At 52.1% G+C, this 19,499-nt stretch overlaps 8 protein-coding genes across 8 annotated transcripts; 3 read left to right on the forward strand and 5 right to left on the reverse strand.

The window, feature by feature from the left end:
* Nucleotides 1-98: 98 nt before the first annotated feature.
* AA0111_g11537 (hypothetical protein) lies at nucleotides 99-911 on the reverse strand (the record flags this gene model as incomplete). The annotated part of the gene is made up of 1 exon (XM_028645414.1): nucleotides 99-911. The coding sequence occupies one exon, from the start codon at nucleotides 909-911 to the stop codon at nucleotides 99-101; it is 813 nt and encodes a 270-aa protein (XP_028500877.1).
* A 704-nt stretch (nucleotides 912-1,615) lies between these two features.
* AA0111_g11538 (hypothetical protein) lies at nucleotides 1,616-4,543 on the reverse strand (the record flags this gene model as incomplete). Its single annotated transcript, XM_028645415.1, has 3 exons — nucleotides 1,616-1,654; nucleotides 1,723-3,961; nucleotides 4,011-4,543. The coding sequence occupies 3 exons, from the start codon at nucleotides 4,541-4,543 to the stop codon at nucleotides 1,616-1,618; spliced, it is 2,811 nt and encodes a 936-aa protein (XP_028500870.1).
* A 1,004-nt stretch (nucleotides 4,544-5,547) lies between these two features.
* AA0111_g11539 (hypothetical protein) lies at nucleotides 5,548-6,441 on the forward strand (the record flags this gene model as incomplete). Its single annotated transcript, XM_028645416.1, has 6 exons — nucleotides 5,548-5,587; nucleotides 5,646-5,672; nucleotides 5,729-5,808; nucleotides 5,859-5,910; nucleotides 5,965-5,974; nucleotides 6,024-6,441. 6 exons carry the CDS (start codon nucleotides 5,548-5,550, stop codon nucleotides 6,439-6,441), a joined length of 627 nt encoding a protein of 208 aa, XP_028500869.1.
* Nucleotides 6,442-7,551: 1,110 nt separating this feature from the next.
* Nucleotides 7,552-7,821, forward strand: AA0111_g11540 (hypothetical protein; the record flags this gene model as incomplete). Its single annotated transcript, XM_028645418.1, has 1 exon — nucleotides 7,552-7,821. The coding sequence occupies one exon, from the start codon at nucleotides 7,552-7,554 to the stop codon at nucleotides 7,819-7,821; it is 270 nt and encodes an 89-aa protein (XP_028500837.1).
* A 1,250-nt stretch (nucleotides 7,822-9,071) lies between these two features.
* On the reverse strand, nucleotides 9,072-9,593 carry AA0111_g11541 (hypothetical protein; the record flags this gene model as incomplete). The annotated part of the gene is made up of 1 exon (XM_028645419.1): nucleotides 9,072-9,593. The coding sequence occupies one exon, from the start codon at nucleotides 9,591-9,593 to the stop codon at nucleotides 9,072-9,074; it is 522 nt and encodes a 173-aa protein (XP_028500838.1).
* Nucleotides 9,594-10,791: 1,198 nt separating this feature from the next.
* On the reverse strand, nucleotides 10,792-11,659 carry AA0111_g11542 (hypothetical protein; the record flags this gene model as incomplete). The annotated part of the gene is made up of 2 exons (XM_028645420.1): nucleotides 10,792-11,386; nucleotides 11,451-11,659. 2 exons carry the CDS (start codon nucleotides 11,657-11,659, stop codon nucleotides 10,792-10,794), a joined length of 804 nt encoding a protein of 267 aa, XP_028500839.1.
* Nucleotides 11,660-12,687: 1,028 nt separating this feature from the next.
* On the reverse strand, nucleotides 12,688-15,478 carry AA0111_g11543 (hypothetical protein; the record flags this gene model as incomplete). Its single annotated transcript, XM_028645421.1, has 3 exons — nucleotides 12,688-13,621; nucleotides 13,672-15,144; nucleotides 15,195-15,478. 3 exons carry the CDS (start codon nucleotides 15,476-15,478, stop codon nucleotides 12,688-12,690), a joined length of 2,691 nt encoding a protein of 896 aa, XP_028500840.1.
* A 571-nt stretch (nucleotides 15,479-16,049) lies between these two features.
* AA0111_g11544 (Chitobiosyldiphosphodolichol beta-mannosyltransferase) lies at nucleotides 16,050-17,573 on the forward strand (the record flags this gene model as incomplete). Its single annotated transcript, XM_028645422.1, has 2 exons — nucleotides 16,050-16,383; nucleotides 16,432-17,573. The coding sequence occupies 2 exons, from the start codon at nucleotides 16,050-16,052 to the stop codon at nucleotides 17,571-17,573; spliced, it is 1,476 nt and encodes a 491-aa protein (XP_028500841.1).
* Nucleotides 17,574-19,499: the final 1,926 nt, after the last annotated feature.

The following is a 19,499-nucleotide window of genomic DNA, read 5'->3' on the forward strand; positions in this document are numbered from 1 at the left end:
GTTTGATGATATATACCATCACTTGAACCTTGATAATACCTTCTATTCCTGCCATACGACGTGAGGGACATGAGATGCTTACATAGACTCTACTCTAATTACATCAACAATCCACCGCCATCCGTCCTCACCATAAATCCATCAGCGTTGTAGTCTCTCAGCAACCCCAAGTACGTCTCCGCTACATCTTCCGGTCTTCCAACCCTCCCCGTCGCCATCTTCCCCTCCATAGCTTTCATAATTGCCTTCTTCTGCTCCTCCGGATAATGATCCCAGAGTTCTGTTTCCACCGCTCCAGGATTCACACCATTAACACGGATAGGTTTCATATCGAGAGCTAGACCGCGCACCATGGAGTGCCCACCCCCAGCGTACGAACCGACGACACTCCAGTTGGGAATCGGCTTCTCGGATACGGCGCCTGTGGTGATGATGTAGGAGGATTTATAGGACTGGACAAGGTAGTTGGGGAGGTGTTTTCCCAGGAGTAGAGGGGCAAAGAAACGGAGTTGGCCTGCGGCTACGATTTTCGACATTGTCATGTCGCTCAAGTTCATCTCTGCTAGCTTATCTCCTGCGGTGTAGACGACGTGGTCGAGTTTACCCTCTGGCATGCTGCCTACTGTCTTATCCAAAAGCGTCTTCAGTTCTTGTTCGAGCGTGTCCGGTTTTCCCAGGTCAACGGTAAGACCCCAGATGCGGGGATTGCTGGAGTCGGCTGCTGATGGGTAGGCATCCTTGAGTTTGGACACAGCATTGTCGACGCGTGACTTATTTGACGAACTGATAGTCACTAACGCTCCGTTTTCGAGACATGCTTCTGCTACACTGTAGCCGAGGCCTGACGTTCCGCCAATCACTAGGATGCGGGATCTCTCTAGTTTATTGGTGTAGCGCTTTTGGTCCGTCATGATTCTGTTCTGATGTGTGTGGGTGTATATGAGCTCAATAGGTGGTATGTTTTGGGTGCTTCCTGTTGAGCAGGCAACTTGTCCCCAGATCTTTGTTTTGTTGGTCGTAGTGGAGATTGATATAAACCGAGTGTTGTATTATGTTGTTGTTCACATTAGCAGCACAGAGGGCGATTCATGTATATATAGCTATACACAGCTATTTGCACTTCGGCGTCACAGCACGGCACTTGCATCATTGTACCAAAAGTAGTCGATGTCCTTATCTCCGGCCAGTGCGGACTTTGTTCATTACAAACGGTGACGTTAGTGGAAGAATAGCGGGTGGAGAAAACACGCTATATGTTAGAGCCTATTCCACCGCCCCACGTAATTGGAGAAAACCGCTTTGGATCTTGACGTTTCCCTGCGTGGAGATAAACGGATATAAATCGTTACTTTTGTTCGGGTACAGCCGTCATGCATTACAAATTGATAGGTGCAGAGTTTGACTTGACACGATTATATTTTTCTACATGCGCCATCTCAGGTACGAGTGGTCTCAATCAGAGACGTGCAGTAGAGCCGCGCTGGTGGCGGCAACTACTAGGCTAGCGCTGTTCAACAGCGTCGGACCTCGGGGCGTGTATATGTAGTTAAGTCATCTGGAGACTTGAACGCCTTCAAAGCTTATTCTCTTCAGAGGGCCGTGTTTTGGTGGCCGATCACATTGTCCACATGGTGTTGATCTGCTTTCGCTTGACCTGGAGAGATTGTCAGTACGCTTTGTAATGCACAAGTATGCTGAAAGGTGGGGATTGTATGAACTTACCAAAGGCGCGACAAACAATACTCCAACAAACAGTCCGACAACAGTAAGAAGCATGGAAATCTTGTTAAAGCCCTTGCCCAAGATATCAAAGGCAAAACTGGGTGCAACTCGTGTACCGAAGATATCCAAGCCATAGGCAAAGACCAGACTAGTGCTTTCAATTCCGCTCTCGCTCGTGATGATGTTCTCGATACCCAGAACCTCGTACCTGTGGGTAAGGTGCCATTTCGGGTCGAAGTTGATGACAGGTGTATACTTGACGAGACCTTCAGAAGCTTCTTGCGCCGTAGGATCACGCCCGACTGGTCGGCGAGGATCAATGACCGTCCGTGGAATACCAATGATAGCGTTGACTGCAGGTACAGTCACAAGGAGTTCGCGACTGGTGATACCCTGTCTGGTTTGCGTAACACTCATATGTGTAATCTCTGTTGGTACCTGATAACTCTGAGATATCACATAAGGCTTCGCGGCATCTCCGTTTGAGCCAGAGGGTTGCACAGTGGAAGAGTTAGATGCAGCGCCCAATGGTCCTCTGTCGTCAGGGAGAGGAGATTCGTAAAGATCAGAAACGACAAGCTGGTAGCCGCGAGATGAAGCACCAGATGCAGCATCGATGGTCAGCGCGTACGCAAACCAATTCTCTGAGACGGTCGCCGGAATGGGTCTTGTGGTATCAACATCGTTGTGTGACATGGTGTGTAGTACTTGTCCGGATGCAGAGTCAATCAAGTAGATGGAAGCGGACCGCGCAGATTCAACGACTGCCGTAACTAGGACAAGGTTGGGGTTCAGGTACTTGTATAGTACCCTCCTGTCTCCTAGCACTTTGCCAATAGACGCAACGGGATCCTTGACTGGTCGGGCGACGTAGCTAGCGATCTTCTCTCCAACAGGTGGCGTGAAACTCCATACTGGTTCGGAACCAGGCTTACTTTCCAGATAGCCTTTCAGAGTACCGTCAACCAAGGTAAAAGAAACAAGCTCTTGTCCCTTGGCGGAGAGGGGAACCTCAATCTTGATCTTGTCGGGAGAAATAAGGCCACCAGTCGTCGAATTGATGAACAGCGAGCCCTGGAAGCTGGCATCCCTCACTTCAACATAGCCACTGTGTGCCTTGAGAGTCGGATTTTGGAAGCTTGTATCAGGCGCAAACTGGCCAAGGTCCATGTTCCACATGACCTTGCCCCGCGATCCAACATCGAGGGCAGCGATGCGACCCGTCTTGGTGGCGACGACAACCAGTTTGTGGAAGCCAAAGGTATCTTGTTGTATATCATCGACTGTGGTTTCCTTGGGCTTGCCAACCACACTACCCAAAATGCGCTGGGGAATATTCTGCGCCCATTCTGGGAAGTACTTGAGATCCTCAATGTGCCTCTGCACACGGTGGATGTAAGCGGAGACGAGGTTACGGTGGCTCTCATCGGCAAGTGCTTGTGCCAAGGCCTCCTCCTCAGGAAGGCCGGCCCAGACTGCAGAGACAGTGCCCGACAAAAACTCGGGCCGGGTCCAGGCGATTTCGTCGTTTCGCAGGAGTACCCACTGTCCGTTGGAGTACAGGACAGCGGACCGTACAGCGCTAGCGACGCCAGACTTCAGGACAACCTCAGACTGACCATGCACAGGGTAGGCACCCGCAAGTGTCGGAGAGCCCCTGACATTCCAGCGACCTAATACGCCGTGCGAAACAGAAGAGAAGACAGTGACTTCGTCTTCGGTAAGCCTGGTGAAGTAGACGTTGGCGTCGGATGTGCTTGTAGCAAATGTTCCCTTCGTCTTAAGCTCTGGGAGGCTGTAGGCTTTGGAGATGGTTTGCTTGTTGAGGTCGACGTGGTAGACTTCGGCGGAATGACCGACGGCGGTTTGGTATTCGACAAGGAAATGGGCGAGCGAGTTGATGTGGTTGGGAGCATGCAGGACGATGCTCTCTACTACTTCATCCCCTGGCGTGTTGAAGGTCGATACAGCCTTGGAGCCGATGATGTTCACTTTCAGCACCTTGTTCGCCTTGTCGGTCCACGCCAGTAGTGGGGCAGCTGTGTTGGCTCCAGCGAACAGGATGCGGTCGCGCGAGGATATCTCTGTGTCGGAGTTGAGGGTGTATTGGTCAAGCTTCTTGCCGGTAATGGGGTTGAGGGACGTGACGCGGAGCTTGGAGCCTCCGAGCAGGGGCGTGTGGAGGGCGATGTAGTAGATGGTGGTGGGTGAGGTCGAGACCTGGAAGGGCGTATCTCCGCTGTGAAGAAGTCAGCGTTTACTACATGTCGGTGTTTTGGCATAGCTACCTGGTATCCTCAAAGGTCCATTTGGCGCGACCAGTCTTGCCATCGAGCCTCTTGACACTGCTGCTGCCGTCGGTAGTAAGGACAATGGCGTCTTTGGCCGCGCTGATGGTCATGCCATCTTCCTGCTCCAGTATCTCGAGATCCTCGACTGCTGCGCCCTCGACGCTAGTCTCCCACACGAGCCGGCCGTCCGAAGCGCTCCATGCCGTTACGCGGTTTCCAACAGCGCTGATGACGGTATCCTGCTCGTTTCCGGAGCGCAGGTGTCCTTTTTGGCCGGGCTGCGAGGCCAAGTGTTGGCGCCAGACCAATGCGCCGTCCTTGGGGTTGATGGCGCCGATGGTCTGGTTCTGGGAGATGGAATACAGCAGAGACGCCTTGGAGCCGGCATAGGGCTTCTGGAAGAAGGTGGCCTCTGGTGCAGGAAGGCCTAGCAGGGCATAGTGGAAATCAATGTGATAAGCGTCGTCCTCGAAAATGGCAGCTGCCGGAGCGAGACATGCTGCAAGGGCAATGGCCGCATGGAAACGCATGGTCGGGTGGAATTGCAGCTCGTCGTCGGCGTGCTCGTCGTTCGGCTACTATCCACCATGTGTCGGCTTCACAGCACACACCTCTGCAGTGCCCTGGCGCACGTGCCAGACCTGCTCCGGATCACGGGACCCTTATTGGGTGCCCTGCTCCCTAGCCTTGGAACATGGAACATGGAACATGGAACCGCCAGCCCAGCCTTTTCACGACTCAGTTGCAGGCGGCGTCGGGGAACCGGGTCATCTCCATGGGCCATAATTACGTCGACTGTGATGCTTGCTCGACAGCCTTGCGAACCCTTCTTGTGCACGACTCGATACAAGGACCACGCTATCATAGATTGGAGCTTGTCCCGACGCCCTGGCTTCGTTTCGCGACTGGCCACGACGTCTTCGTCTCCTTCCCTCTTCCAGCATCTCGGCGCTTTGTTTTTTTGGCATAATTACGGGCTGTACGGGCTGCACCCCAGAGCCGAACACCTAGCATATCTCCTGCTAAGCCCTACCAAGTCTACTGCATGCATGTGCCTTCGCTACCTTCTTCTCGACTGCTCCCTGATTATCGCGACGCCGTTTCCCTCTCCCACCTCGACCTTCACGTGACGGGAAAAATCTGCCCCAGCCCCCCAACCTCGCGCTTCAAACAGGTGAGTTACACAAACTTGCCCGCGCATGCATGCAGTCGAGCTGCTCTGATGGCTCGTTGATTGATGCATCCAAGCCTGCTTTTCTCTGATTGGGCCCAGCTTGATCTAGAAATACATGCGCTGACAAGTGTGGTTGGCCCAGCGCGCAGTACGACGCGCACCGCCCGACTCAGCTCGCTGGTACAGACGCAGTGTCCAAGCAGCACGGCGACTGTGACCGCTTAGCCTCTGCTAGACGACGGCGATTTTGAGCCGCTCGTCCCTCTGTGGCACACACCGCCACAGAAGGCGGCAAGGAGCACTTCTCGTCATTTTCCTCCTGGCCTCGCAGCAAGCTGCTCGCTCACGCAAATCCACAGCATGTCGCAACGGGAGTACCACATAGTCGTCCTTGGTTCTGGTAAGCTAGTTAAACACCGCCAGCAACTAGAAGACAGCTGACGACGGTGGCGCTACAGGTGGAGTCGGAAAGAGCTGCCTAACAGGTAAGGTTACCGCCTCGAGTGCTCGCCATTGTTACAGAATGCTGACCCCTTCAAAGCGCAATTCGTGCAGAATGTATGGATAGAGAGTTATGATCCTACCATCGAAGACTCGTACCGCAAGGTGCTTGATGTTGACGTGCGTCTGCTTCAAGTTGCTCTCGTTACCCCGTCGCTGACCCACTCCAGGGCCGCCATGTCATCTTGGAGATTCTAGACACTGCAGGCACCGAGCAATTCAGTAAGTCTTGACAGATGCCCCATGCACCCAGAAACCATGACTAACCTCAAGTAGCTGCCATGAGGTAACATACCGTCCGAGGCTCATTACAGCTCAAGACTTACACTCGATAGGGAACTATATATGAAAACCGGTCAGGGGTTCCTTCTGGTCTTCAGCATAACGTCGGCGTCTTCTTTCTGGGAACTGGCAGAGCTTCGGGAGCAGATACGACGAATAAAGGAAGATAGCAACGTTCCCATGGTCCTCATCGGCAACAAGTCAGATCTAGAAGATGACCGAGCAGTGCCACGCCCACGAGCCTTTGCAATCTCGCGTGAGTGGAATATACCGTACTTTGAAACCAGTGCTCGGAGAAGAGCAAACGTGGACGAGGCCTTTGTCGACCTCTGCAGGCAAATCATCCGCAAAGATCAACAGGAACGGTCGCGCATGGCCCCACCCGACTCACCGAGGCCTGGTCCAAGGTCCCGGACGCATACTGGAAGACCCAAGCGCAAGGGACACCGACCGCATTGCACCATCCTTTAAGTTACGATACCCTACGACGGACGACTGTACGAGTGGCAGTGGGCTTGCTGGTACAGGCGCTGTCATGACTCCATTCGCACCGTTCCTTCCAAGTTTCTCGGTTTAGATTTTTGGTACCATAGAGGTATTAGATCATCCGCTCACAGCGGCAATTAATCCCCTTTCATCATGGTTCTTCTGCCACATTCGCGTATCCTGAATTCGCCATCGGTCGCGTGAGGTTTTCGGTGATTGTTCGTATGAAAGTTAGACTTGTGTACATGTAGTCCAGATGTCGGCACAGACGCGACAAGTACACCTGTCCTCGCCCCTTGCCCCCACTTGGGCGAAGCTGCCAGGTCACTGCGGGTGGAGACATCTCGATGAGCTCTTTTCATGACGTGTTGGCTATCTGCATACGGCAATTTGTCTGCTTCCAGGCCACAGTATGCTTCCTGTGCAGCGGAGTAAACCCCTTCCGGGACCAAGTACCTTCCGGAACCGACGCCTATGGAACTCGGCTGGTCCTGCATTGCTACGGCGACCGCCTACTCTCGGGCTGAAACACGAGCGCGTGACATTTACGACTGTCCTCCTTTGCGGCAAGCGTTTGCGTGCTTTGTTTAGGCAGCTGTACTTGACGCAAGCTTGATGCAAGCCGCGGTCCATGGCCTGACGTCACTAGCGGGGCAATAGAGGGGCATCTTTCAGGCACACAGCGAATGCCAGATGAGAAACCCAATCGCCCATGACGCGATACGCATGATAATCACGATCTACAGCGGGATTTGCAAAAAGTGCCACCGTCTTCCTTGGGTTTGTGCGTTGCATGTGATGGTTCGTAGCTGCGGGTACTCGCCCACGCTTGCGTGGTCTAGCCCCCTCACCCAGAGCTCCTTCCCTATGACGTCACATCTGGAGCACTCAAACAGTGACGTATGTTTGTTTGTACTGCGTTGGAGTCTAGCGCTCAGCCCCTCCACTAGCCTGTATCTCCTACCCCTCTCACTCTACATAAATACCCTCACGCCCGACTCCCCTTTACTTCTCTCATCACACAACAAGCCTTCAACTCCTCTACTACACTCCACTTCCTTCAAACCAAACCAACCAATTACCCCAACACTCAAAATGTCTGCTCCCAACGCCAACAACCCCAACGAGGGCATCGTCGGCCAGGCCGTCAACTCTGTCAAGAACGCTGCCAACTACGTCTCCGAGACCATCCAGGGTCAGTCCGCTGAGGCCTCCAAGGAGGGCAACAAGCAGCAGGCCAAGGGCAACGTCCCCGGCCAGGACTCCCTCACCGACCGTGCCTCCGGTGCTCTCAACGCTGCTGGTGACAAGATCAACCAGGAGAAGCACGAGGGCTCCGCCGAGGCCAACAAGCGCTCCATCTAAGTACTAAGTACTTGAACGCTGGTTCGACATTTCTCTTCGGTATGTTCATACTTGTCTTCGGCATATACAATAGATTCTAATCATCATCAGATTCAGAACGATACCAACATTGATTATGAGCGATGAGCACTACGACTTTCGCCTGGTTACGACAGTACTATGAATTAATAGTCATAAGATACCAATAAATCTCTTTACAAACACTTTGATCGTTCTTTGCTGTGATATATTCTTACATGCCTGTGAAACAAATCTCCTGTAGCATCAACGAGTACAACATTGCTGAGATGAAGTAATCTAATCAACAAGATCCTGATCTTCATCAGAACACGTCTCATGCGGTTCCGCAAACTCCAAATGCACTAGTGAAACGTTCAGTGAGGATACGTTTCTCACACTCTAGACCTGCGACCTTTGGTGCTGCGGTAGTTCTGTGGTGGCACCATACAGCACTAAGACTACTTTTGGCAAAAACCTACATTAGTTTGCTCACTTCTCAAGTGGATGTGGTGTCGATCGTACATGGCCGGCTAGGGGTCACGATGTTATGTTTAATATGTTTAATATGTTGACGACTCTTTGTAAAAATACTCAGTGATTGTGCTAGCTAAATTGCTACATCTAGCTAGAATTTAAGCTTAACAACACAAAAACAATAGCATCGCTCAAGACATCAATTCGCGGAAAACAAAGGGTATCGAATGAACAGAAAAATGGGAAAGCCAGGTTTGGAAAGAGTCTGTGGGGGCTTGATCTACTTCGTTGGGATCAACTCTTTCTTCGCCTATCGTAGATGCTGCGGTACATGCGACTGTGGAGGGGTTGGTGTGGTACGTGGGCGGGGGCGTGGATATATTCGGTAATGGCGAAGAAATGCAGCGCTGATTTTGGACAGCCGAAAGATGCTGCTGGGGTTTGCAGCAAGTCGCACAAGGCATCGTAGTATGAGGAAGGAAACTCTGGGAATAGTTCATTGGGCGCGTCGAGTTCAAGAGTGGCATGGGACGGAGCGCATCCGAGACAAAAGGACTTTGAGATCCGGTCGGTATCTCCTCGCTGGAGCAAGCTCTTGACCTTGACGACGGCGGCCCCTAAGCAACCGTCTTGGACCCGTGAAGCCAAGACGCATCGTTCCCGTGTGAGATATCGATTTCAAAGCTGAACCGGATCTGAAAATGGCACGAATCCAGTCAGCAAATCTCTCTAACTCCCAGTCCCAAGTGTGGCAGAGGGGAGTAGAGAGAAGGCTATTAGACGTGCTGGTTAGCACGCCCAGTGTGTGTAGTCCTTGCCTTCCTCGTCTTCCAGAACATGAAACCTCCCACAATGGCCGAAATCAGCCAGAGCAACATGTTAGTCAACAGCACCCAGACAGCGTTCTTCATCCTGGTGATGTCCTTGTTACCCTCTGGGTTCTCGCTAATGTACATCTTGCCGAAGATGCCAAAGGCCACAAGATAACACAGAAAGACGAGCGCGTCAACGCCGAAGAAAAACCAGGACTTGAGCAGTATGAGAGCCAGAGAGCTGACGGCGCCAAGTGTACCGCAAACAACGGCCCATACCCATTTCGAGTCGACGTATTTCCCTTGCTTGCGCGCATTGTCTAGGTCGACAGCGTAGAGACCGATGACGGTGAGGCCCATGACGAACTGGAAGAATCGTAGGACAATGCGCAGGATAAGAGTGGGTGTGAGCGAGGCACCGAGAGAAGTTCCTAGGGTGGCTTTTTCGCCCCGCATGCTGCTACGTGAGAGGAATTTGAAGCCCATTGTTGCTAGGAAACTAAGCATTGTGTGGGTCAGCTAGGCTCAGTGGTTTGATGTGTGTATGTTTGGAAGATTAATAGGTAAATTCTTACGTTTTGTCGATGCGAAGGGTAGTCTTGTAAGATTGTTCGATTCGTACGTCGTGCGCGGACGGATGTCTCTTAATTCTTTGATGTTTTGTAGGGGTCCTTGGGAGTATCGGTGGTTGGTGAGGTCGTTATGGGAAGAGTGGGGAAGAAATAGTGCGAAGCCGTAGTAATTGACAACTCCTTTTTCGTACCGTGACAGAACTAACGTCGTTGTAGCTTTGCGTCGTGCAAAAATAAACTTCGTTGGCACACAGGGTCCTTGTTTTCCGGGGTAGTAACAATGTTACTGCTCCCTTCTCTGCTTCCAAGCTCGATGACGTCGTACTTGATCCTTGATGGTGATGGCACGTGGGTGGGATGTGGCTTCCAGGGTTTAATCAAATTTGTGCACGCGATTATGCTGTTTTGGTGCAAACTCTGGAAGGATCGGCAGAGGGAAGGGGCGTGTTGCGCAAGGCTGACTAGAAACACACGGCAAAAGGGGTATCGCGCTATCAGAAAGATGGACGGGTAAGACGCGGTGAAATAAAATCAATAAGGGATTGTCGCGACTGTCAAAGCCGACGGTGATGCAGAATGAACACGCGATAGAAAAGGCAGAGAGCGTTGGAGATGCGCCATTCACCTTGCTGTCGCATCTCTTTTGAATCTTTTTGCGAGGTACATCGTTACCCTAGACACCCTTTACAGCCATGCGTTGGCGCCTGGACGTGCTCTCAGCGCGCGCTGTGAACGTGTGGTTGAAGACCTGGTGACCCTGTTTCGAGGCGCTGACGTCGTTGGCGCCCGAGTAGCGTTACATCGGCGGCAGGGGTGTGCCACAGCGTGATTGGTCAACAATTGTCTATCAACTGGTAACATGAAACGCAACCATGAAGTCTGAGATAGCTTCGCTGTCGCACAAGACAGCGTATCATGAGTGACCTATGGACTGAAGTGATGTGTTGACAGTTTCGGCACCTGGAATCTTTGTTGTTTCAAGACCATTCCGCTATGGCACAAATATGTATGAGAAGAGTAACATTATCTTATTCTGAAGGGGCATCAATCGCCCGCGAATTCTGTTCGGCTCCTAGACAGTCACTCGTTCACCAGAAGACTTGTGTTTGTCCTCAAGGGCTGGAATACTTGTAGCCATATTGCTCCTTGGCAGCCTTGATCTGCTCCGCAAGCTTGTGCTCCTTCTCCGCAAACTCAGGGTCGTCCTTCATCTTCTGTATATAGGTGTCGTTTCCGAATCCGCTCTTGCTCGGAATCTCCAAGCCGCGTTGAACTGCAGGCCGTGCAAGTATGCGCTCCCACCACTTCTTCAGGTTGGGGAATGACTCCAGGTCTACACCAGAGATGCGAAGCATGTGGACCCAACCAAAGCTGGCAATGTCCGCAATGCTGAACTTGTTGCCTACGAGATAGTCGGACTTGGCCAGAGCCGTGTCAAGCACGCCGGCAAGACGTTCAGTCTCGCCTGTGTAACGCTGCATGCCGTAGGCGATGCGCTCCTTTGCGAAACGGTTGAAGTGGTTGGCCTGGCCCTGCATCGGGCCCAGGCCACCGTGTTGCCAGGCCATCCATTGCTCTGCGCGCGAGATATCGAGAGGATCGGAGAAGCTGAACTTGTGCTCGGGGTCGTAGTGGCGCGTCAGGTATGCAAGAATTGCGAGACCCTCCTGGACGGCGAAGCCACCCTGGTCGTGGTCGACAATTACACTAGGCAGTGGAGCGCAATGTCAGTACAAGCCTCAGACATGATTCGGAAGGCATCGTTGCTTACGGAATTCGGCCATTGGGGCCGAGCTTGGTGAACCAGGGCTCTTTCTGTGTGTTCTTGCTGATGTTGATGGACTGCCATGTGTAGTCTTTGCCATAGGCATCCTTTAGCTCCTCTAGCAGAATGCTAGCTTTCCATCCATTAGGCGTGCCAAAAGTGAGCAGCTCAATGCCCTTGTCCGCCTTCAATCCGGTGGGTTCTTGGTCCGACATTTCTGGAAGTATGCGCAGTAACGGCCGTGAGGTGTGGAAGTGCGATCGGGGGATTATGCGCGTCTGAGTGGAGAGGCGTGTGAAGTTCTTAAGCTGCGAGGATAGAGAGGAGCGTAATAGTGACATGAATAAGGCTAGCCTGCGCGCAAAGGAGGGGTTATATGCACAATGCGGGCAGGCGCATGTGGAGAGCTACCTCTTCCTAAGTGGAATTGCTTAGGAATCCATGACGTCGCCGCACCAATATCTACGGACATTGCATAAGCTTCGCACCTCGGTATGGTAGGTACGCCGAACGGGTCTCGTATACATGATAAAGGACCGCAAGTCTGGGAGTCGTGATAGGTATCGCATCCCAGAACGCGCTGCACATTGTCAGCTTCTGATTGTTTTCGTGACTAAGCGACTGCCAACGCCAGGATACCCAAGCGCCTGTGGTACCTCAACAGCTACTGTCATACATCAAGGCAATTTGATCAATATAGTTCTTCTTGAACTAGATGGATATGCCAATACTGTAGAGGTCTATTCGTATCAGACAGATAGGCAAAACGCTCGTTGAATTTCGGGGTACTCTTAGAGATACGTACATTGTGGAGTCAAGATGTGCTTAATAATTGCAGAGGATATCGACTCAATGCCCTCATCCGCTATCCCGTAATCTTTGGTGGTCAAGCCCGAAAGCGCTGCGGATACAGTCAGACTCAACACGTTCAGCAATAACAAGCAGGTCGTCTCGCATAGCCTCGCATGCGCTTACAAAGCTGTGACACTATGATACGCTGGATAATCCTAATGCGTTCTGTAGTAAACTTTAGAAAGGGTAAGCATGCTTCTATAGTAGCTGTAGTATAACCATGGGGCGTTGGTAGCCGATGAAGGATTGTAGAGCATCTTTACGATTATGTATGTCTATGTATTGATATACAAGCTGTATCCAAGTCTCATACTATACACCTCCTGTATACGACCGTACAACCCATGCGCAAGAGAGCAATTCAACGACACACTGCCGCACGTCATGAACATCAGTTGATCTTGTATTCACCTCCACCTCCACACCAACAGCGGCCCTCGCCTTCCCTCTCCACATGAATCACTAGATCCATGTTCCGATCCTTCAGGAACTGATGTGAACGGTCCCGTACGTCTTCCAGATCTGCCGCGCGGGAAGCAATGATGTGAATTGCGCCGAGAATGCGACGTTGTTTAGGCGCATGATCGTGATCGTGGTCGTGATGGTCATGGGAGTGTGAATGCGAATGTCCGTGGTCGTGAGAGTGATTGTGCGAGTGACTGTGACTGTGGCTGTGGCCGTGGCCATGATCGTGGGAGTGAGAGTGGTCATGTTCGTGGTGATCGTGAGGATGGTCATCATGCTTGTGTCCACCTCCACAGTCGTGGTCCTCTTTCGCATGTTCGTGAGCATGTGCTTCCGCATGAGCAGCGCCCTCATCTTCTAGCCAGAACTTGGGCACTGCATATCCGACCACGCCTCTTAGTGTGCCCAACTCTCCAAGAGTATTTCTGATGCCGTACTCAACGTCGTTTGGCAGACTCAGCATAAGTCTTGCGCCACTCGACTTGACAAGCGGAATGGCTGACAGGAAGATCAGGATTGCAATGATGCTAGATGCGATGGGGTCCCATCCAGACCAACCATAGTACTTTGTAAGAAGTGTTGAAATGATGACTGCAACAGAGCCGAGTGCGTCGGCGAGGATATGCAGAAAGATACCCTGCATGTTTTCGTTGTCGTGAGAATGTCCATGTCCATGATCGTGTCCTTCGTGCCCGTGGTCATGACCATGGCCGTGATGCGCGTGGCCGAAGGCTACAAGGCCGACGATGTTAACGATGAAACCAAGAATACTGACAACCAGAAGCTCGTTTAGACGCTGGAGCTCGTGACCTTCCCAGAGGCGTTCGAAGGCATCGAAGATGATCTCTACACTGACGAGCCTGGTTCAGGTTAGCATATACATGGGAAACTACGTATGTTGGTGACTTACAAAAGAAAAACGCCATTTGCAAAACCAGACAGTGTATCGACCTTGCCATAGCCATATGGAAAGCGAGCGTTGGGGCGCCACTTGCTCATCACTGCCGCTACCAGTCCCACAGCGAGACCAGCGCAGTCGAAGAGCATGTGGATACTATCCGTGAGCAATCCCAATGACCCACTGACAAAGCCGTAGAAGAACTGGACCATCATGAAGGAAAGATTGAGTACACCAAAGTATGCAATGCGTCGCGAGTCCCGCTCGATCAACACACTGTGTATAATGGAGCCTGGAGTAGTGCGGGCGATGAGGAACGCAGAGATTCTGGAGTGATTTCCATGTAGATGATGACCATGACTATGCCCATGGTCATGACCATGCGAATGCTTATGGCCCGCATGCCCATGATCGTGCACATGTGGCACGGGCGAACGAGTGTCAAAGCCGACCGCTCCAATCATCATAGCGCAAACCCAAGGGAATACAATCTTGAGATGACCAACTCCGTTGTGTTCCAAGAAACTCAAGGCGAATATGAAGATGCCGCTCAATCTAAATCCGACTTGTTTTTGGCTCCGTAAAGATGCTGGTAGTGATAGAAATACAAGCGCCGTCGTAGATGCAACTGATAGGGTTGAGAATGCCAGGCTGTGGTGCGACAAAGAGGGGGTTGCGGAAGAAACGAGTGAATACAGAATAGTCGTAACAGTGAGGACAAGGCCGGACACAATGGTGAGTAGCTGGTTCTCGGTGTTGCTCACCAAGGCTGATGAAGGCTTCGGCAGCGATGCGCGAGACGGCTTTTGAGTCATGTATGAGTCCTGGCTCTGTGGTCCGGTCATCAATGACCAGCCTGCTGTGGGAAGAGGCGGAGGGACTAGGAGGAGCGACACTAGAAGCGCCATGTAGCCGATCAGGCTGTCTGTGACGTTAGCAGAGGTCACCACATCTGCAGCCATGCTTAAGAAAAGGGCCCCGCATGTCACTTTTCTGGTCCTCAATGTCCGCCGGATATCGTCCCAAGGGGTGTGCTTCCCTGGTTTCTGGTCGAAGGCACCAAGTCCAGCGGCAACTGCCACCAATATAACCAATGCCGTCTTCGCTCCTCCTAGGTGTAGGGACGCGTAGAAGGGCAGTAATACGCTGACCATGTTGCTTGCCACGCGTTTCGGCGCATTGCTGATGTTGAATGTGCCCTTGTCTTCTTTCCGCCTGTCAAGTGGCTGTAGACTGGAGTTGACCTTGGCTGCCACGCCAACCAGCAACAAGGTCGCTGATGAGAGAGCGAGCGCATGTAGTAGTGGGAAGTCGCTTGTTGCTGTGGCAGGTTCGAGTTCGGGTGTGCGGTCTGACACAGCTTCTGATAGAGTCGAGGGCAGCTTCGATGCCTGTCCCACGCCGCTAGGGTATGCCAACGAGGCGAAGATATACGGTAGAGGTATGAGGAGCGCGGTCAGGGCCTCGGGAAGTTCTAGCCACGACCTGGTGTTGTATTAGCAGCGCTCAATCCGACCATGTCAAGAATGTCTTACGAAGAAACCGGAGGCGGGGGCAGATGCGCTGGAGACTCTTGTATAGGTGACACTGGTGAGAAGGCATATCCTCCAGCTGCGGGTGCCTTCCTCGCCGGTGAGCGGCCCAGATCTGATTCCCCTCTTTGTCGCCCTTTTGATCTTCCATTCAAGAAGGGTTTCAGTGTGTATGTGGAATCGTTGGAGCCCGATCTCTCATGGCCATGGTCATGTTCGCGCGCAGGGCTGTTGTACTCGGCACACGGCGAGCGCACAGCGCCGTGCAACTGCCCATTCCCATTCATGTCGGACCGGGTGTGTCGGTGGGCGTGGTCTTTGGCTGGCGACGATGTATTCATCGAGTTGTTTGCGTATGCCTCGGGCGTGTATTGTGATGATGAGCGGCCATGGCTGTGTGTGTGCGTGGTAGGGGTGACGGGCAGCGCATATGTCGACGCCATCTGCCAACGTCGCGTTCGTCGGTCCGCTGTGAGATGGTCTTGACTCGGTGAGGGCTATCGGCGAAGTGGGGCCCTCGGATTCGCGATGAAACGGTGCTCAATTGAACAAAAGTGGCGGTGTTGCAGGAGAAAAAGCAACGTGGGATAGCAACTCGTGTGGTGTAAGTGCGTTGCAATGAGGCTACGCAGCGCTTTGGCGTCTTGGTGTTTCGATAGCGGCGCGCGTTGCTGCACTATCAATAAGTTTCAGGGGTCTTACAGATTGACATGACTGTCATTGAGCGCCTTCCCTTTTCGGTCATACCCCGGTTCCGATCTCCGCATCTCGTGGCTGACCCTTGGCGTTGACGCACGCGGCGGCGGCCACGGTTATCGGAGGAGCCTTGCAATTGGACGGCACTAACACAACACCAAAATGTTCGACAACGATACTTCACCCGACAAAGACGGCAACCTCCTTTCCGTCATACTGGGTGTCGTTGTCACATTGTCGACGCTGTTCACGGCCCTGCTGTTGACTCTGCCCAGTCAGTATGATCCGTACAAGGACAAGCCGCTTAGGTTCGTGGGCGAGGATGGAAAAGAGATCAAGATGAAGATAAAAGATGGGAAAGACCCTGTAAACTGGAAGCAGGGACGTTCGGTACAGGTAGTGGTGCTGGGAGACATTGGGCGGTCGCCGCGTATGCAATACCACGCTCTCAGCATTGCTAAGCACGGCGGAAAGGTGTTTCTCATCGGCTATCAAGGTCAGTAAAGTCTCTATTGGATTGTTGCAAGTTGCTAAACCTGTCAAGAGTCGGATATCCTTCCAGATATCGTCTCGAACCCGTTGATTGAGATTATCCCACTCGCACCAGCACCAAGCTTCCTGCGTTCGAGCAGCAAGCTTCTGTTTCCCATTCTGGCGCCCCTCAAGGTCCTTTGGCAAATCTGGTCTTTGTACCGCGCGCTAGGATACCGCTCCAAACCTGCAAGATGGACACTTGTGCAAAACCCACCTTCAATACCAACGCTTGCCGTAGCCAGCCTGGTATGCTTCTTACGACGTACTGACCTGATCATCGACTGGCACAACTTCGGGTACACCATCTTGGCCATGAAACTTGGCGACAGTCACCCTCTCGTGAAGGTATCTGAGAAGTACGAGAAGATCTTCGCAAAGGCTGCATCGCATCACATCACGGTGACCAATGCCATGGCCCGTGTGCTAAAAGCCGACTACGGTGTCACAGCAGAAGCACTCCACGATCGCCCTGCCTCCATCTTCCAACCCATCGAATCTCAACAGCGCAAGGAGTTCCTCGCCAGACTACCGGAAACGACAGAGTACGCCGCAGATCTTTCTCCGGCCTCAAAAACACCCTGGAAACTCATCGTCAGCGCAACATCATGGACTGCCGACGAAGACTTTTCGCTTCTCCTTTCTGCTCTGGTTGCCTATTCCGCTGAGTGTACATCGAAGACCTACCTTCCAAAGATCATCGCCATCATCACCGGAAAGGGGCCACAGAAGGAGTACTATCTTTCCAAAATCCGACAACTCAACCAGCAGAAGAAGCTGTTGAATGTCGTCATCAAGACAGCATGGCTCTCGCACTCTGACTACGCTCTACTCCTTGCATCGGCTGATCTGGGGATTTCTCTACACACATCGTCTTCTGGCGTGGACTTGCCAATGAAAGTAGTCGACATGTTTGGCGCAGGCTTACCCGTTGTAGGGTGGGGAAAGTTCGAGGCCTGGCCTGAGCTCGTCAAGCAGGGTGTGAATGGACTAGGCTTTCAAAGCTATGAAGAGCTCGCTTTACATCTGGCTACATTCTTCGGCAGCGACACAAGACTAAGGGAGACTCTGAAAGAGGGTGCGCTCAAGGAGAGCGACCATCGGTGGGATGAAGAGTGGGACGGGGTAGGCGGGAAACTGTTCAAGCTGACATAGCGAATGTGTGGTCAAGCGTGGGCAGAGAAGATATGGTATAATACTACTTGGCTGCATCAGATGATGACAACCCGATACCTTCTAGTATTTGAGCTTCAGTTTCCACATTTACAAATGTACGACACGCGGACACGGACAACAACAAATCCCACCCGAATCCTGATAACAACCATGTTCGTTGCGCAGCAGCACTTCACCATCGACATAGTATCGACCGACCAATTCCAAACCTTGTGTGAGCTCATTGTTCCCCACAGTTGTCCTAGTGCTGCTTCTATAACTCTCCTTTGCCGAATGGAGGGGTGGCTGAAGGTGGGGACATAATGGCTTCAATTTCCCCAAGCTCTCTCCTCTGCGCCAGCTCTCGACTTGCTTTCTATCATCTTCATTGAGATTCAATGCACCAAGCTCTCCCGCCAAAGAACCAGGTGACGCCACTGCATTGAACAGAACGTCGCCAGTCCTCAATTCTGCGACAGAAGACTTGTCGCACCAAAGCACCTTCTCATGAAATTGAGTCATGACACTCCTGTATTGCGCGCGAGGGTGTCTTGGGTGCGGTGCCTTGTCCTTGACTTTGCTCCACAGCGCAGCCTGCTTGACTCTGTCGCCAGTACCAGCCCAAATCTTGATTCTTCGTTGTCCGCACGCATGGTATGATACATTTGTCTCGTAATCCGTGATGGCATCATCTATTTCTGTCATGCTTAAAGCTATGGCTTCGTCCTCGCATATTGTGTCGCCCCACATGATCGTGCAGTTCCCGTATATTCGTAGAATCTCTCGGTGCAGCGCCGTGGTCAGATCTTCAACGATTTTGAAGGATTGTAGCGGGCGGGTATGTAGTTGTTGGAAAACGTTTGAAGGCATCTCCACTATCCGACTTCGTGGTTTGGGAGCTGGGTATAGAGGCGATAAATGGTAGAGGGGTCAGAGGGGATTTAGCTTATATTAACGAGCGTAACGATAGCCGAGCTACCTTTGTAGAGAGATGGATGTATATGAGATCTTTGGTGTTGATTCTGATGAAGAAAGAAAGAAAGAAAGAAAGAAAGAAAGAAAGTAGCTGACAGATTTCTTATACTAAAAAGTGGGAGAACTGGATTGTGGTACCAACCATGAGAAAGTCGAAAATCTCGAATCGTGGTACCAGAACCAGGCAAGGTAAGTTAAGTTGAGAAAAACGGCAGTCATGATTCGAATACTGATGTAATTGCGGAAGGCGGAACATGGTCGTCGATAGAAACCAAATGACCAGAACGGAGGAAAGTGAGGTTTCCAGCGCCAGGTGAAAATGCGACCAATGAACTTGGTGTTGGGATTAAGCGCCTACCCGCTTCTTGGTACATCGAAGGAAACCATGATCTACCTCTGCCTTCTCATACGTCGCTCCAAATCTATCAATTGCGATACGGGGGTACTGACTAAGAACTCCAAGGCTCGTGCTCTGGTCTTGGTATCTCCGTAGCTGCTCTTCGAATCAAGGGCACCTACATCGATCACAGGCTCGGATTGGTCCTCCATCTCCACCATCCAGTACGTATAGGCAATTACTTACAACGTCTGTGCCTGTGCAAGTGGAGACTGATCATCCTGGTTCGAAACCCAGCGCAAAGCTCATAAGCCCGACCATGAAAATAGGCCAAAGGCAAGATCGAACCGTTTCATCGAGTGAACCACGTGCAGGCCCAAAGGAGATGGTCAAGTATAGAAAATTAACGAACATGGCAAAATTCAGAAGAGGCGGTATGGTAATCGAGAACGACGCAGGTCGACGTTATCGCGGTGTTTCAAGTGTGCTGGCTCGGCCCTTCCCTTCCTATCGCGTCGCTGCGGGCCCGGACGTCTGCATTGTCCGCGCCACCCCAGACCCTGTTTATCCCCTTATTGAGCCTACGTCTTCGCCAGCACACCCGCCTCAGCCAC

The sequence above is a fragment of the Alternaria arborescens genome (assembly GCF_004154835.1).
Source record: "Alternaria arborescens strain FERA 675 chromosome Unknown contig_52, whole genome shotgun sequence".
In the NCBI taxonomy this organism is placed as follows: domain Eukaryota; kingdom Fungi; phylum Ascomycota; class Dothideomycetes; order Pleosporales; family Pleosporaceae; genus Alternaria; species Alternaria arborescens.